The sequence below is a fragment of the Chiloscyllium plagiosum genome, chromosome 39, assembly GCF_004010195.1.
Source record: "Chiloscyllium plagiosum isolate BGI_BamShark_2017 chromosome 39, ASM401019v2, whole genome shotgun sequence".
NCBI classification, from domain to species: domain Eukaryota; kingdom Metazoa; phylum Chordata; class Chondrichthyes; order Orectolobiformes; family Hemiscylliidae; genus Chiloscyllium; species Chiloscyllium plagiosum.
This window is the reverse complement of record NC_057748.1, coordinates 8094682-8112613: the sequence shown is the minus strand read 5'-3', so window position 1 is coordinate 8112613 and position 17932 is coordinate 8094682. Positions and strand designations below refer to the sequence as shown.

At 43.0% G+C, this 17932-nt stretch overlaps 1 protein-coding gene across 6 annotated transcripts in view; it reads right to left on the bottom strand.

Annotated features, from left to right (window-relative positions):
- Positions 1-244: 244 nt before the first annotated feature.
- Positions 245-17932, bottom strand: part of lrrc4ba (leucine rich repeat containing 4Ba) — a 175889-nt gene continuing 158201 nt past the window's right edge. For 2 of the 6 annotated variants that reach the window (XM_043679642.1, XM_043679643.1), the window contains exon 2: positions 245-5924. In XM_043679642.1, coding sequence (XP_043535577.1) covers positions 3913-5874 — 1962 coding nt within the window. In that variant the 5' untranslated portion in view covers positions 5875-5924 and the 3' untranslated portion in view covers positions 245-3912. Of the gene's footprint in view, positions 5925-8452; positions 8560-9118; positions 9134-10918; positions 11047-17932 lie in introns of those variants that run through there. The other 4 variants (XM_043679644.1, XM_043679645.1, XR_006309755.1 and 1 more) reach the window with 4 other exon arrangements.

The window sequence follows — 17932 nt, the reverse complement described above, 5'->3', positions numbered from 1 at the left end:
AATTATAACAGTGGAGGCAACATTGGCAACTTTTCAACCTAAGGAGACAGTTATTGAATCAAGGGTGTTTTGGAAGATCATGATTAAAGTGTATACACTTTTGACACTTACTTCTTTTAACATCTTAGAGCAGAAATCGTCGGATCCTGGAGATTCATCAGTCATTAGTTTCATTATTTTCTCCATAACCATGTTGTTTACTTATATTAAATCTTGTAAGTTCCTCGATTTGATTTTCCTTGTTTAGATGGTAATTTATCCTCAACCTGTACTTTGAAGGCCAATTTATATAATACCCGCAAAATTAAATTGGCTGCATTGGATTACTGATTATTAAACTGGATATTGTGAATTGTGTTTTATTATGTTTGGTGGAAGCAAAGGAGCCCATTGTGGAAAGTCACTAATAACTAACTACTTTATAAATTTTATTGCCCATTATGACAGTAGTGATTGCTTTACATCATTATAAATTACAGTAAGCCTTGCTTATTGTATTTTTCAAAATAAATTAGGCCTTTTGGGTATCTTATTTAGACTTTGTTTGGGCATGAATTTATTGCTGCCTTATAAGCTGGCAATGCATTCTGGGAGACGGAGTCCATCTTGGAAAATCACAAACGAGATTTGGGTATTAAATTTAATCAAAAACCCTTTCAATCTATAACATAACACTTGTAAAAGTAACAGCTGGTTGATAACAGCAGTATGTCTCCACTGACAAACATTTTTTCATTTTTTTACTTAATTCAGAGAATACAGTTGTATGGTTCTGTACAAATTTCTCAAGTTTAACATCATGTATGACATTCAGTAGAAATGTAGAGAAAACGTGTGTTGTTAGAAGGTGCAAAGGACATGAAACACTCAACGTGTTACTCCCTCCTTCGGGAACTCCTGCCTGTTTTGATGGGGTGAGGTATGGGACTGGGAGGGAGGGGATAGAGGTTGGGGAAAGGGTAGAGAATTAAGGAAGAGACCAACTAATTGGAAAGTCACATGTTGGCAGGGTAACTTAGTTAAGCTTTGATGCAGAGCAGTGACAAGAGCTTCTCTTTCAGCAGTCTGCAGCACAGATTCTTTCTCCATACAGCCTTTAAGGGAGAGCATCTGACAAGGCCAACAGCAGGCCTTCAGTCCCTGTAGTCCCTTTAGAAAAATACCTAGTAGCACACCAGGGTCTTCACATCTTGTATCAGCTGCTTACCTATCCTAAAGATAATGCACGTTCACATTTAAACCAGAATCAGACTGCATCAAAAAAAATCTATCTCCAGCACTATGGGATGGGATTATTGCTAAAATGTAACATCCTGTTGTACAAATTAATATTTCCTTTTCTTCCCAGCTTCTGTGCTATTTAGACTCTTCTCGATATTATTTTTTTTCTTGTTTCTAACTGGGACTTGGTTTTTCCACCCCAACCCACCCCCCAGTGTCTCCCATGTATCAGGCTTCTGGCTGGTGTGAGACCTTGGGTCTCACGACAGTTGTTGCCCCCCAGCAGACCCACAGTGTAGACCAGGGAGTCTTTTTTTACGTCTGAGGACCATCTCAGTTGAGGCTTCTTCATGCTCTTCTGAGGGCCCTTCATCCCTTGGAGTGAGTTAGTGAGCTTGAATCTATGTCCGAGAGACAAAGGTTTTGGAATTCCAGAACTCAAAAGGAAGTGGACATCCAGTGACCTTTGACAAGGGTGGACAGGCCAGTCTTGACTGGGCTTTCTCTTATTAGAATTGGTTTTTGTGACCCCTTACATCTCACAGTAAAATATAATACCAGAAGAGATAAAGTAATTGCATTTCCTTTTTTATATGAACCACACAACAAGCTTTAGAAATACTGAAGAATCACAAAAGAAGCAACTCAGTACCTTTGATGTTGCTAATAATTCCTTCATCTAACCTCACCCTTTTGTAAATAATTCTGTTAAAGAAACTAAAACGTAATGATTTGCTGTGAATCCTTTGGGCTCAACACTCAATGCTTAATCTTCTTGCCTCATCGAGAAAGAGGAGGAAGGGTTCAGAAACAGAGAGCGATAATCATGGAAATGGATTGGGCAGAGAGAAGCGCTGGCGTGCTTCTCCTCACTGAGCCCCTACTCCCTATCCACTCTTGCTTGGTCAGGTGACAAGTGCAAGAAGTCAGAGAGCGGGGAATGTGCTGCAGAAATGGCTGATAGATCTGGGGCTAGGAAATTGGATTTCAGCACATTTGGTGCATCCATAATGCACCAAAGGATAGGAAAGAATTGAGCTTATAACAGAATAGACATTGGAGCATGCAATGGCGATCCCTGCTCCCTTTTCTCAGTTTTGACCTACAGAGTGGGGCTGTTGACAGAAGAACAGGAGAGTGCCCATTACACTAGACAATTAAAAAATAAACTGCGTCAGACGTAACCTCCTTTTGTCATAATGGAGTTTAAAACGTGCTTCTCCCCCCACCCCCACCTTTCTTTTGAGAGGAACATGTATTTTTCACAAACAGATTTCCAGAGCTGGTGTTTCAATATGTCCTCTTGCATCCACAGAAAGCATTTGTAAATGTCACCCAGCTAGGAGGGAGGGGATGGCTCAGTCGCAAGGGTCAAAGTTGAGACCTTACAGTTTATCTGTAAAAATGGGAGTTAGATTAATTGGTTAGAATCTTCGTCAGATCCCAGAACCCTGCAGACTGTTTGGCTAAACATCTTGGAAGGAAAAAGATAGGAAGGCCCACAAAATGTCAATGAGAGGTCCGTTGTTGGGTGTTTCCTGAAAGAATTCCATTGTCGCTCCCCTGCCCCCTGAGTTTCCATTGCCTCATTCCACAGCTGCCTTGAAGCCTTGCTTGTAATAATCTCCCAAGAAGTCTTTGAGATTAATTCAACCTAGTGACACTGTTCAGTTGTAGCTTCACATTTGCAGAAATTCTGATATTGGTTCCTCACCTGCAGTATGGGTTTTGAGTACATCCAATGTCATATTTCCCCCTGAAGCATCCTCAAAATTACCACCAGAGGATGAAATAGGGCCCTTTCAAATTCTGACTCATCTGCATTCCACAGATGGAAAATATTGCATCTGGCCAGGTTAAGATGCTATGGGGCTTCAAGCTCCTTGTGATGACAATGTCACTAATCTTGATCAGAAGTGTGTTGATGTTTTGAACTTTGGGGTCATTTAAAAGGTCAACCAGGTTATTCGCTGGTGATTGCAAATGGCTGTCAGTCCAGAGTGAAGAGTCATGAAAGTTATTATTAGAGTGGGACAAAAGGGGACATTGCTGGCTTGGACTGATGGGATACATAAATGACTGCTGGTTTGGAGGGTAAAGTCAAGAAAGTGAGATTAATGGGACACTGCAGATGGCTGCTAGTCAGGATGGTAGAGTCAGGAATGTGGGACTGATGGGACACTGCAAATGGCTGCCTGTCCGGTACAGTTAGGAAAAGGAACTGATGGTTTAGTCCCAGCAAATGGCTTAGTACAAAGCTTAGAAAATGGGGTTAATGGAAACACTAAAAATGATAGCCCAGACAGGACTACAGAACCAAGAAAGGGGTTTACAATGAGACATCGAACAAGAGAGAAAAGAGACATTGCCAATGATTGCAGCCCTATAACGTCCATCTGTACAAGTCAATAAACTGGACTGATTGACAGCTACAATACAGTGTTACACTGGACCGCTACACACCTTAATCTGCCAAAACAGTCTTCGACTGTCATTGGAGTAATGGGTGGGGAAGGGAAAGGTTGGTGGGGCCAGGGGGTTAGGGGCGCGGAGGGGCTGTGTGGAGGGTTAAGGGTTTGGAGGTGCAACAAAGCTTCAGTTCTGCAGCCAGTTATTCACTCCCCATTTTTTTTTCCTGTTTGCAGTTTTGCATTTAAGCATCGAGTTGACGGACCAGTGGCGGGCATGTTATTAAATCTGCGTCTCTTGCACGTTCTCTTTGGAGCTGGATTTAAAGAGTAGCGGTTCGTGCACAGAGTTGTGAAGCGGGTTTTTGGTGCAGTTCAGGGCGCCTCCGCCTCCACTGCCAGTGGTTGTGGTGTTGTTATTGTAGTGGGCCTTGTAAGCTGTGTAATGGTTGAGGTGCTCATGGTCAACAGCCGGGAGAGTCAGGCAGCTGTCACCGGGTGTGGCCTCTGCCATGTCGTCCTCCACGTTGATGATCTCGATGGTGCGGGTCTGCCCGTGGTGTTTGTGGAGCTGGTGCTGTTTGCGCAGCTTATAGAAGATGATGAGCATGACAGCAGCCATGAAGGTGATGGCAACAAAACAGCCAATAATGATTTTGGTCGTCTTCATCACGTCGTCCAGACCTGCCATGATGTTGTCTGTCACCTCGGTGGTGATGGGCACAGTAAAGGCCTTCTCGGTGGACTTGGTGCTACGGGGGGTGAGGGAGGTGGTGGAGTAGGGTGTCTCCCAGTGGCCTGAGGGGGTGGGCCCAGGCTCGCGTTCAGTCGACCGGGGCTCATCCACCACCTCCACTGTCTCCACCGTCACGGTAGTGAAATAGCTGTAACTATTGCTGCTGTCAACAGCCGAGACATTGAGTGTGGCTGAGGCTGTGGCATTGCCAGCTGAATTGCTGACTAAGCAGGTGTACAGGCCTGTGTCCTGCACCGTCACATTGGTGAAATTGAGCGTGCCATCATGCAGCACTGAGATGCGTACCCGGTATGAGCCATGGGTCATCAGAGTGCCGTTGGGGGTCATCCAATTGACGGACGTCATGGAAGTAGCCGCACGGCACTTGAGCTCGGCAGCCATTCCCTCAGTCACGTTGAGGTCGGTAGGTGGTTCCACAATGACCGGTGCATAGCACGTAAAATGACTCTGATCTAGCTCACCGATGTAGCGGGCCTTCAGGTTGGGCGGCGAGTGGCAGCGTGCGCAGCAGGTTGTGTTGCTGGGCACCGTTTCCTTCAGCCACCAGCTGAGCCACAAGACATCGCAGTTGCAGTGCCAAGGGTTGTGGTTGAGGTGCACTCTCTCCAGCCGGTGCAAAGGTGTGAAGAGGTCATGCGGCAGTGATGTCAGGTTGTTATGAGACAGATTGAGCTCCTCCAATGACTGCAGGTCATCAAAGGCATTGCGCTCGATCAGTTGGATCTGGGCGTGCATCAGCCACAATTTGCGCAGGTTGGTGAGGCCCTGGAAGGAGCCGGGCTGGATGACCTCCAGCCTGTTGCCAGACAATTCCAGCTCCTCCAGCTTAATGAGGGGCGTGAGGTTCGGGATCTCCGCCAGGTTGCACATGCCCAGGTTGAGGTACCTCAGGTTGATCAGGCCCTCAAAAGCCGCGTCTGAAATGTACTCCAGCTTCTTCAGCTCGCCCAGGTCCAGGCGCCGCAGCGAGGGCACACGGTTGAAGGCGTAGGAAGGGATGCTCTCGATGGGATTGTTCCTCAGCCACAGTTCCCGGAGTTTTGACAGATACTCAAAAGCCGCACTGGGCACCGTAGTGAGCCGATTGTCGAAGAGCTCCAGCGTGTTGAGGTTGGTGAGGCCATTGAAGGCTCCCACTTCCACCTGACGGATCAGATTTTTGCTGAGCTGCAGAATCTCCAGGTGCCGCAGTTGCTTGAAGGTATCCGCCTTGATGACCTGGATGATGTTCTCCTGCAGGTTAAGGTAGCGGGTGTTGGTGGAGATGCTGTCGGGAACTTCTCGCAGCTCAAACCTTGTGCAGATCACCTTGCTGAACTGGTTGCTGCAGGAGCAGCCCTTGGGGCAGATGTGAGACTGGACCAGTCCAGTCAGCAGTGACAAAGTCCAAAAGGTCAAAAACGCGAGATGGCAAACAGTCCTGCCCAAGTTGAATCTCATCCTCTGCGTGTGATGTGCCTTCATCATCATCATCATCATCGCTCCCATTCATAATTTATGAACGATTCTTGACCAAACCATCCAGATTTCTCTGTGGGCTGAAAGAGAGAGGGTCATTAATGAAGTGAACTTCAGCAAGGTAGAAATATTAACAGGACTGATTGTCTAGTCTGAGAGCATATACAATGTACAATGGTTAGCTGAAGAGGAGGAGGCCAGTCAGCCCCCTCAAACCTCTTAGAATCATACAGTGCAGAAGAGGCCATTTGGCCCATCAAGTCTGTGCTGCCAAAATTATACCTGAAAATGTGTTGCTGGAGAAGCGCAGCAGGTCAGGCAGTATCCAGGGATTAGGAGAATCGACGTTTCGGGCATAAGCCCTTCTTCAGGAATAAGGAAAGTTTGTCCAGCAGGCTAAGATAAAAGGTAGGGAGGAGGGACTAGGGGGAGGGGCGTCGGAAATGTGATAGGTGGAAAGAGGTCAAGGTGAGGGTGATAGGTCAGACTGGGGTGGGAACCCTCCAACCACAAGGGATGAACTCAGATTTCACCAGTTTCCTCATTTCCCCTCCCCCCAGCCTGTCTCAGTCAAATCCATCAAATTCAGCACCGCCTTCCTAACCTGCAATCTTCTTCCCGACCTCCCCGCCCCCACCCCAGTCTGACCTATCACCCTCACCTTGACCTCTTTCCACCTATCACATTTCCGACGCCCCTCCCCCTAGTCCCTCCTCCCTCCCTTTTATCTTAGCCTGCTGGACAAACTTTCCTCATTCCTGAAGAAGGGCTTATGCCCGAAACATCGATTCTCCTGTTTCCTGGATGCTGCCTGACCTGCTGCGCTTCTCCAGCAACACATTTTCAGCTCTGATCTCCAGCATCTGCAGACCTCACTTTCTCCTGCCAAAATTATACTACTACTTACACTCGTCCCACTTTCAGCACTACGCCCATGGCCTTGGATGTTATGAGAATTCAGCTGCCGCTCCAAGTACTTTTTAAAGGTGTGAAGTTCCTGCCTAAACAACCCTCCCAGGCAAGCATTCCAGACCCCTACCATCTTTTAGGTGAAAATGCTTTTCATCAAATCATCCCTAAACCTTACTCCTTTCATTAAAAAATTATGCTTTGCAAATTGTGGTATTTATTGAGGTCATGGCTGACTTGCGATGTTAATTTCTCATTTGTCCATTTCACTTTAACATTTCAGATTAACAACAATCTGAATTTTTAAATTAATATTGAATAAATTGCAGTTTGCAGAAAACAGTCACACATTTCTACCACCTTTTATGGATTGAATTACTCCTGAAAGGTCTGGCTTTAATTTTTAGATTACATCTTGCATCCTTGACTCTCCAGCTGGTGAAATTAGCTATTCTTGAGCTAACCTATGTGTTCCCATAATATCTTGAAATCTTCATACCCTTCCCCTTTGAGGAAATCCAATGCCAATTTGTTCCTTCTCAAGAGCTTAAGCCTCGGATATTGCTTCTCTTCTGGTAAATCGACAGTGCATTTCCTCCAAGACCAATAGAACAACAGTGTTCCAGATCTACACTATCCTTTCTATGAAGAAGTACTCCTGATATTACCCCTGAATAGCCTGGCTCTAATCTCAAAGTTATGTTCCATTTTGTTCTCGACCTCCACCAGAGGCAACAATTTCCCAATCTACCCTATTTACTCCGATTTAAAATTCTGAAACTGCTCATCCCTTAATCTTTGTACTCAACGGAATATAAGCCTTATAATTTAATCTTTTTAGTCACTGGTATCATTCTGAAGCCAGAAGTAAAGTAGGGATTGAATCTTGACTAATTTGTCTTCTCTTTCATTCAGTTTTCCTTTGATTTATGCACTAACCCAATAGAGCTACAAGGGAAATCTACTTACCCTACAGATTCATAGACCTTTTACAGCACAAAGGAGACCAGTTGACCCATAGAGTCTGCGCTAGGCAACAAAGATCTGACTACACTAATCCCACTTTCCACCTTTTGATCCAGAATCTGGAGGATATGACAATACAAGTGAATATCTAACTACTGCTTAAAAGTTACAAAAGTTTCTTAGTCAACCACCCTTTCAGGGAGTAAATTCCAGACTCCGACCACCCTCTGAATGAAAACATTTCTCCTTGACTCCTAGCTTAGCCTCTACCTCTTACCTCAAATCTATGCCACTCGTTATTGACTCCTCTACTAATGGAAAAATGCCTTCCGATCTATGTTCTTCATGGTTTTATAAACATCTTTCAATTCTTCTCTCAACTGTCACTGCACCAAAGAAAACAACCTCAGCCTATCCCTCATATCTCACCCTCCAGTGCAGGCAGCATCCTGGTAAGTCTCTTCTGCACCCTGTATCGTTCAATCACATCCTTTCTATAATATGGTGACTAGACTTGCACACAAATATTACACTAGCAGCCTAACCAGTGTTTCACACAGTTCCAGCATAATCTCCCTGCTCTGTATTCTATGCCTTGGCTAATAAAAGTAAGTATCTCCACCTCTGTGGCTCCCAGTCTCATTCCTGATGAAGGGATCCGGCCCGAAATGTCGATTCTCCTGCTTCTCGGATGCTGCCTGACCTGCTGTGCTTTTCCAGCACTACACTCTTGACTCTAATCTTCAGCATCTGCAGTACTCACTTTCGCCTGAGTATCCATTATGCCTTCTTAATCAACATATCACATAATCATCCAAAATTTTTAGTTCATCCCAAAATCTAAAAAGACAAAATAATTGCCAATATTAACCAAGAAATTGTTGAAAATACACTGATCCACAGCAATGTGGTTGACTCTTAACTGCCATCTGAAACAGTCTTCACAGGCCACTCAGTCCAAGGGGAAATTAGGAATGCTGGCCTTGCCAGCTATGCCCACATCTCATGAAAGAATTAAGAAAGAAATGGTGAACAATGTCAAAGTTCAGAAATTTGCTCCATAGAATTACTTAGTGACCAACACCTTCTTCCTATTCGGGGTCAAAGCTCCAAGTTTTGAAACTGCTATTTCTGAGGATTCGTGAGGTCTTACCTATTGTTTTAGGAGTAACCATCTGCAACTCCCTCTGATTACAACTTCTTGTTTTTCACGTTTGTATTGGAACAACCAGTAATGCTCCTGAGCAGATTACGGTGTATTACTTACAACTGAGTGGCTTGTTAGGACAATTTTGGATGGTGGTTAAGAGATGGAAATGTGTTGCTGGAGAGGCGCAGGAGGTCAGGCAGCATCTAGGGAACAGGAGAATCGACGTTTCGGGCATTGGCCCTTCTCCACCTCTGTGGCTCCCAGTCTCATTCCTGATGAATGGCTAATGCCCGAAACGTCGATTCTCCTGTTCCCTAGATGCTGCCTGACCTGCTGCGCTTCTCCAACAACACATTTCCATCTCTGATCTCCAGCATCTGCAGACCTCATTTTCTCTTCAAAGATGGTGGTTAAGAGTCAACCAATTGATATGAACTGGGAATCACATGTAGATGACACTGATAAGTACAGCACATTTCAGATCCTACAGGGTGAGTGACAAACATGTTTTTACAACATCAAATAGTTTTATGGTCAGAGTTACTGAGACTTTTTAATTCAATTTTAATTAATATAATTTAACTTAATTTATCCCAGTTTCATTGGAATTTTAATTCATATCAGTGGAGTGTAAATACAGGCCTCTGGATTACTAGTCTCATAACATTAGCACTCTGCTAATATCCCTAGTACATAACTTTTAGAAAACACTGCAGCATTGTGGTTGCATTATTGGACTAGTAATCCAAAGATCCTTTAGTGCAGTATGTAATATTCCTGCCTTTGAATGAGAAACTCTGTGTTCAAGTTGCACCCAGAACTTGATGGTTAAGGTAGGTGTGTTCATAATGTGGCTAAAACAGGTTGAGTATCAACCTGCAAATCCTTCCAGCATTGGCAAGCGGTAAGAGCGAGAAACATTATAGTCAGCTGAGTGATGAAGAGAACATTGAAGGCTCTGCCATCATTATCCATAGCTCCAGAATTGAACGTGGAGGTGAAAATGCATGTTACGACAGCAACTCAGACTCCTTGGGTGAACTGCAACACAGCCCTACCAACAGTCCAAAGAAGTCTGGATTAAAAATCCAGTTGAAGTGAATGTTCGAAATGCTACCAGTGCATCTCAAGAATTTGAGTTCAGTTTAAAAAAAATCTGCAATCCATAAAAATTACAATGATGTCGTCAGAATTTCTTTGAAACACAGTTTATGCAATGTCCTTTAAGGAAGGAAATCTGCTGTCCTTACCCTTTGTGGGCCTGTATGTAATCAACTCCTGCTCCTTGGATTCTACCTGACCCGCTGTGCTTTTCCAGCACCATTCTAATCTAAATTATAATCAACTCTTAACAATCTTCTGACAATCCATTAAAGTTGTGGACCTCTTTTTTGTGTACAGAAATTGTTTCTTTTTGACATTGAAAAAGAGCTAAATGTTTTATATTTAACTAATAAAATTAGTTAACATTAAGAATATTTGTATCAAAGGACAATAAATGTTGGCCTCCCTAAAAACAAACGGTACAGAAAAAAGGATAAATGGCTTCATAGTATGTTTTTATTTGGCTCTTGGGCAAGCCTCCATTTATGGACCAGACAAGCTCTCAAATGATAGGCTTGCTTATTGAAAGTGACAAAATTAGTCAAATTCCATTTTTATTACATGGAATTCTGGAATTTTTCCAATAATTTGTGAATCAAATTCCATCCAATTTTGCACGAAGGCTGTAACTAAATGTTTGTCCATTAAATATTTATGTTCTTCCAGCTCTGCTGTTCAGCAGCCCTGGTTTCCACTGCTCCAGCCTAGGAGGCTGTGCCTTTAGTTGTTGAGGCCCTAAGCCTTGGAATTTCTTCCCTAAACTTTTATACCTCACTGTCCTCTGCAAGACATTAAAACTACCTCTTTAACAAAGCTTTTGGTCATCTGCCCTAATATCTTCTGACTCTTGGTATCAAATTATGTTTGATAATGGTCCTTTGGAGTTAATCATAGAACTCCTACAGTGTAGAAGCAGTCAATTCCGCCAATCGAGTCAATACTGACCCTCTGAACAGCATCCCACGAGCACGATCTGACTGGGGGGGGAGCAAGTCCTGGAGGCGAGTCCTGGACAGAGGCCAGTGCGTGGAGGCAGCAAGGCCTCATGTTCTGAAGCCTGGCAGGCACGGACTCTGAAAAAAGGACGATAACTTGAGTTCTTAAAAGACACATTTTATTCTCACTCTGGACTATTTAAACTTTGTATTCCCGTGCTAGCCTATTTTTTGTTATTATTTCAATTCTGAAACAACACTTGAAGTATCTATACCTAGGTACCCTGTACCTAAAATGGTGCCAAGAGGTGACAATACAAACTTTTCACTGCACTCATTCAAGTGCACGTGACAATAAAGGCTATTCTTTTTGATTCTGTTCTGTTCTATTCTGTTAAGCAGAGATTATGTTCCCAATGTTAAAATGGGAAAAGACAACAACTATTAAAACCAATCTGTAAAATTCTTTGTAGGAGAGTCCCTTGTAAAGAGGATGCTGATTAATGTTGCAATATGTGTGTTCGCAGATCAGGCAATTCAACAGTCATCAGAAATGCCAATTTACAAGGAAATTTTCCGACTGATTATGTGTTATTGTGTTTTCCCAAACCTTACAACTAAGTTAAAATTTAATGTAAGAAATTGTTGCAGCTTAGTTATTGTTGATTGCTTGGAATTAGTTTCAGCTTAAGAGATGCAATCATTTTTGCCACATTTAATCAAGTGTAGCTTTCTCACATTTTGCACTTATGGACGGCAATGTTCCACTTAGCAGTTGCATTCCCCGTAAAAAGCAACCTTTAAGCAACTTAGAACATTTTGTAAGTTAAAGGTACTATGCAAATGAAAATTAATATATTGGTGGGAGGTAGGGGGAACCCAAGAGTGTTGTTGACCTCTTGGCTTGTACAGGAAATGTTCCTTTTTAATATTAAAATAGAGATAAACATGTATTATTTAACCAAGAATGCCTTTTCCATCTGTTGGCACAGTTCATTTTCTAATCACTTTGTGTCTGAGAATATGGGTTATATTAAACATGATTGCACTTCCCTTTCTCAATGCATTTTGAATGTATTTAAAGAATTTCTGTGTAATTAATGTGTATTCTTATCATGTTTGCAGGTGTGAGGTATCACCTATAACTCATTGGATAGCACTCTAATCTAAGTCAGGAGGCTGTGAATTCAAATCCCCCTCCAGAAGCTTATCCAGATTGACGTTTGGGAGGCTGTTATCATTTGGATGAAGAATTAAACTCCCCCTGCTCTCTTATTTGGATGTAAAAGATCCCACACATTATCTGAAGAGCAGGATCTTCTCCCCAGTATCCTAGCCAACACTTATACCTCAGTCAATATTGCTAAACATTTTAGCTGGGTCTCAGTGGTAGCTCATGCTGTCCCTCAACCAATTACTAATTTACTAAAACAGATGATCTGGTTTTTATCACATTAGTAAGGGAGCTTTGTAGCACCATGTAAAACATCCCTTCCACTGAGCTAGAAGCTCCAGGTCAAAGTTCCACCCCAGGACTTGACAGCCAAGGAAGTTGCGTTCACAATGTGGCCAAACAGGTCAGCTAACAACTGATTGCAACCAATTATGGAGTTTCTATAATCACTGACTGTACCCCTGGCTACAGTGTGCTTGAAAAGGTGTATGTTTCCATGGTAATCAGAACTTCTGGAAGTTGGGGTGGGGCTTGATTGAGTTGGCTTGCTTGGCCAGTAAGGATCTGATTTCTGCTGAACATAAATGATCCTTATTCAGGCTGGGGTTGGTTTGGGACCTGTCTCCTTGTCCTATTGGTAATGGAGGTTGAGAAACAGTGATTTGTACCTGCTTTTGTTCAAACAACTGAGGACCAATCTTGTTACTTTGTGGGAGCTTATAACATGTATAATGGCGGCTTCTCCCTACTATGATAAAGGTTTATATTATTATTTGGGAATTTGAATTTTCAAAATAGAGGGAGATGGATTTTGGTTTCAGTTCTATGAAGGTAATTTTTAGGAGGTCAGGAAGGCATTGTAAAATCAATGGTCCATCATTTCCACAGAAGCATGTGGTTTAACTGTGTGTCGAGCAGGAGGATGTGTGTGATGTTAATTGTTGGAATGTTTGTTCTACTACGTTTATGACACTCAAAGAAAAGAGCAGGGACCTTTCATTTAGTTCAACTTAATTTCATATGAATTAGCCAGTTCAGAGGACAGGTTTCCTCTTTGAAGAAGAAGCAAGTTCTCCGATCAGGCCACAGCACCTTCCAAATCCATGATCTCTACCACCCAGAAGGATAATGGCAGCAGACACATGGGAGCACTATCACTTTTCCTTTAAGACACACCATCCTGATTTGGAAGTGTATTACCATTCATTTACTATTGCTGGGTCAAAATCCTGGAACTCCATAACAGCACTGTGAATGTACAACACCACATGGACCTGCAACAGTTCAAGAAGGCAGTTCATTACCATCTTCTCAAGGGCAACTAAGGATGGGCAATAATTGCTTTCCAGCTAGTGACACATGCATCACCTGAATTAGAAAAATGACCAGTTTTCATTGGAAGGACTGCAGTTTGTGAAGGCTCCAAACTGAGAGAATTTGAATAGAAATTTTCAAGTTGTCATAGAGATGAACAGCACGGAAACAGACCCTTTGGTCCATCCTGTCCATGCCGACCAGATATCCTAATCCACTCTCATCTCTTTTGTCAGCACTTGCAATTGTACCAGCCTCCACCACTTTCTCTGACAGCTCATTCCATTCACATACCACCCTCTGAGTGAACAAGTTGCCCCTTAGGTCTCTTTCATATCTTTCCCCTCTCACACTAAACCTATGCCCTCTAGTTCTGGACTTCCCACCCCAAGGAAAAGGCTTTGTCTATTTATCCTATCCATGCCCCTCATGATTTTATAAACCTCGATAAGGTCACCCCTCAGCCTATACAGCCCCAGCCTATTCAGCCTTTCCCTGTAGCTCAAATCCTCTAATCCTGGTAACCTCCTTGTAAATCTTTTCTGAACCCTTTCAAGTTTCACAATATCCTTCCGATAGGAAGGAGACCAGAATTGCACGCAATATTCCAACAGTGGCCTAACCAATGTCCTGTCCAGCCGCGAAGTGACCTCTCAATGCCTATACTCAAAACTCTGACCAATAAAGGAAAGCATACCAAACGCTGCCTTCATTATCTTATCCACCTGCCACTCTCAATGAGCTATGAACCTGCACTTCAAAGTCTCTTTGTTCAGCAACACTCCCTTGGACTTGACCATTAAGTGTATAAGTCCTGCTAAAATTTGCTTTCCCAAAATGCAGCACCTTGCGTTTATCTAAATTAAACTCCATCAAGTGGAATAGAATTGATGGTTTTGGGGTGTTTTTTAAACATGCGAGTCACACATACATGGGAGTGAGTTACACATTAGAATCTAAGCGAGAGGGTTCCAGGTGATTCATGTAATCCCGACAGTGGGGAAACAAACCTTTCAGCCCAACAAGACCACACCGACCCTCAGAAGAACAACCCATCCAGACCCATTTCCCCACATTTACCCCTGACTAATGCACCTCACCTACACATCTCTGAACACTGTGGGCAATTTTAACAGGGTTGGATTGGATGGTTAATATACAGACTAATAGATACCCAGGAGTGTGATACTAATCAAAGGATTGAGGTGGCTAATGTATAAAGTCCCTTAAAAATAGAAGTCAGTTACAGAATTGGAATTTTATCAAGGGGATTCGGGATGATTATGTGTAGAATAACAGATACCCAGGAGTGAGCTGCAGACTGCAGTCAAATTGAAGGGATTGAGTGATTTATAGACAGAGCATCGGGATACGAGAGGGAAGAGAGCAGAGGAGAGTTACCAACCATGGATCAACTCAACAATGAGCTGAGCAAGACAGGATTCAACTGCTGTATGTGGAAGTTTCCATGTATTCTGAAAGATGGGAGAGAAACAGGCAGATACTCACACTTTCTATGATGTTGCAGTCAAATAGCTGAAGGATAGTGAATCCCTAAGCAGAGACGCAGAGTTAAACTCAGTTTAAACTCTCTCCATCACACACACCCACACATATATAAAAACTAAATATAATGTGGAGAAATGTCCATGTGCAGCGCAGATTTCCAAACTAACTCAGTGACAGACAAAAATCCCCATTCTCTGCCCAGTCCACACTGTAAAGGAATTGTAAGCTGTCTGAACAGTCCCGGAAGGAAGCCTGGACTGTGTTGTTAAGTAAGAAATTAAAGAGTTGACATAGGAGTGATATTTCTCTGTGATTGACTATCTGTAAAGAGGAATTGCTGGGAAACAGGTTAAAACTTTGTTATTTATGTTACGAGTCATAGAGTAATACAACATGGAAACAGATCCTTTGATCCAACCAGTCCATGCTGACCGTAATCCTAAAACCAAACTAGACTTAGCTGCTTGCACTTGGCCCATATCCCTCCAAATCTTTCCTATTCATGAACTTATCCAAATGTCTTTTAAATGTTGTAACTGTACCTGCATCCACCACTTTCTCTTCCACATATGAACCGCTGTGTAAAAAAAAGTTGCCCCCTCATGTCCTTTTTAAATCTTTCTCCTCTCACCTTTAAAATATGCCCTCTAGTTTTGAAAACCCCCACCTTAGGGAAAAGACCCTTGTCATTCATCTTATCGATGCCCCTCATGATTTTATAAACCTCAGTAAGGTTACCCCTCAACCTCCTACGCTCCAGCGAAAAAAATCTCAGCCTTTCCAGTCAATTTTTGTATTTCAAACCCTCCATTCCTGGTACCATCATGGTAATTTGTTTCTGAACCCTCTCCAGTTTAATAATATCCTTCCTATAACAGGGTGACTTGAACTGCATACAGTACTCCAGAAGAGGCCTTACCAATATCCCGTACAATGTCAACATGACACCCTAACTCCTATATTCAAAGATCTGAGCAATGAAGGCAAGCATGCTAAAAGTCTTCTTAACCATCCTGTCTACCCATGACACAAATTTCAAGAAACTATGTATCTGGACCCCAAGGTCTCTCTGTTTTCCAACATTACCCAAGGCTCTATCATTAATTGTATCAGTCCTGTCCTTGCTTGTATTAACAAAACGTGTAGCTTAGCTTTTTCTTCTGTTGTCTATATTAAAACTGTGTTCTTTCGTTCAGGGATATTTGCAGCCTTGTGTGAACGTGTTTTAATGACTAACATCACATTAACCTACTGTAGAAATTAAACTTACGATATACTAAGTTAGGTTTCACTCTGGCATTTGGCTTGTTCTGTATTACTATCAGCTGAGATCACAACACTACAACAGTAACTTCAACAGCTTGTCACCAACTGTCAAGCAGTTTGTAATATTTTGAGGTTGTAGAACACCCTTACATCATTTTTGAACCGGTCAACTCTTAAGTGCTGCCAGTCTCTTCCATTGATACTGTGATATGCTGGTGGGTTATCTCGGGGGATTCGGGACCTACTGACTGAAAAGCTCAGAAGATTGCTGTACTTTGCTCAACCTCTTGAAAAATCTCTTGTTAACTCACGTTTACGTCAACCTGCTGTGCTGGGATTCAAGTTTAAGCTGCTGCATTATTAGCCTTTAGCTTGAACTAAATTCTTAATTCTTTCCTGGGATGTGGGCATTGCTGGCATTTGACATTAATCTCTATTAAGCTGAATGGCTTGCTAGGCCAGTTCAGAATGCCACTAAGAATCGCATGCAGGCCAGACTGGGGAACGATTCTCTTTCCTTCCCTCAAGGACAGATAGGATTTTACAATAAGTGATGATGGTTGCCAGGGCCGCCATTACTGAGTCTATCTTTATATTCTAGATTGATTAATTAAATTAAAATTCCACCTGATGCCATAATGGGATTTGAACCCATGCCCCCAGCCTCCAGCACATTAATCAAGCACTCTGGATCACTAGTCCAATGACTTTGTCACAACACCACTATGCTCCTCCCAGTTGACATAGAATTTTGCAGTACAGACGAAGGGCATTTGACCGATCATGTTTGTACTGGCTCCCGAAACAGCTACCCAGCCAGTCCCATTCTCCAGCCCTATGTCCGTATCCCTCTAAATTCACTTCTTCCAAATACATATCCAGCTCTCTATTGAAACCTCCTGTGGAATCCACTTTGTCCACCCTCCCAGGCAGTGCATTCCAAATCCTAACAACTCTCCAAGTAAAGAAGTTTCTCCTCATCTCACTCCTAGCTCTGTTGCTGATGATCTTGAACTTGTGACCCCTAGTTACTGAATACGAACTAGTTGCAGTAGAATATCCTTCTTTATCCTGTCAAAATTGTTCATAATTTTGAACACCTCAATAAGGTCACTTCTTAATTGTCTCTGCTCCAAGGAGAATAAGCTCAATGTCTCTAATCTTTCCTTGTATCCAAAATCCTTCATTCCTGTTATCATTCTAGTAAATCTCCTTTGCACTCATTCCAGGGCTTTAACATCCCTATAGAACATAGAACATTACAGCGCAGTACAGGCCCTTCGGCCCTCAATGTTGCACCGCCTTGTCATACTAAGCTGAAGCCCATCCCACTTACACTAATCCATGTCCGTCCATATGTGGGCGGCACGGTGGCACAGTAGTTAGCACTGCTGCCTCACAACGCCAGAGACCCGGGTTCAATTCTCGCCTCAGGCGACTGACTGTGTGGAGTTTGCATGTTCTCCCCGTGTCTGCGTGGTTTCCTCCGGGTGCTCCGGTTTCCTCCCACAGTCCAAAGATGTGCAGATCAGGTGAATTAGCCATGCTAAATTGTCCGTAGTGTTAGGTAAGGGATAAATGTAGGGGTATGGGTGGGTTGCGTTTCGGCGGGGCGGTGTGGACTTGTTGGGTCGAAGGGCCTGTTTCCACACTGTAAGTAATCTAATCTAATCTAATATGCCTATCCAATGATGACTTAAATGCACTTAAACTTGGCGAATCTACTACCGTTGCAGGCAAAGCATTCCATACCCTTACTAA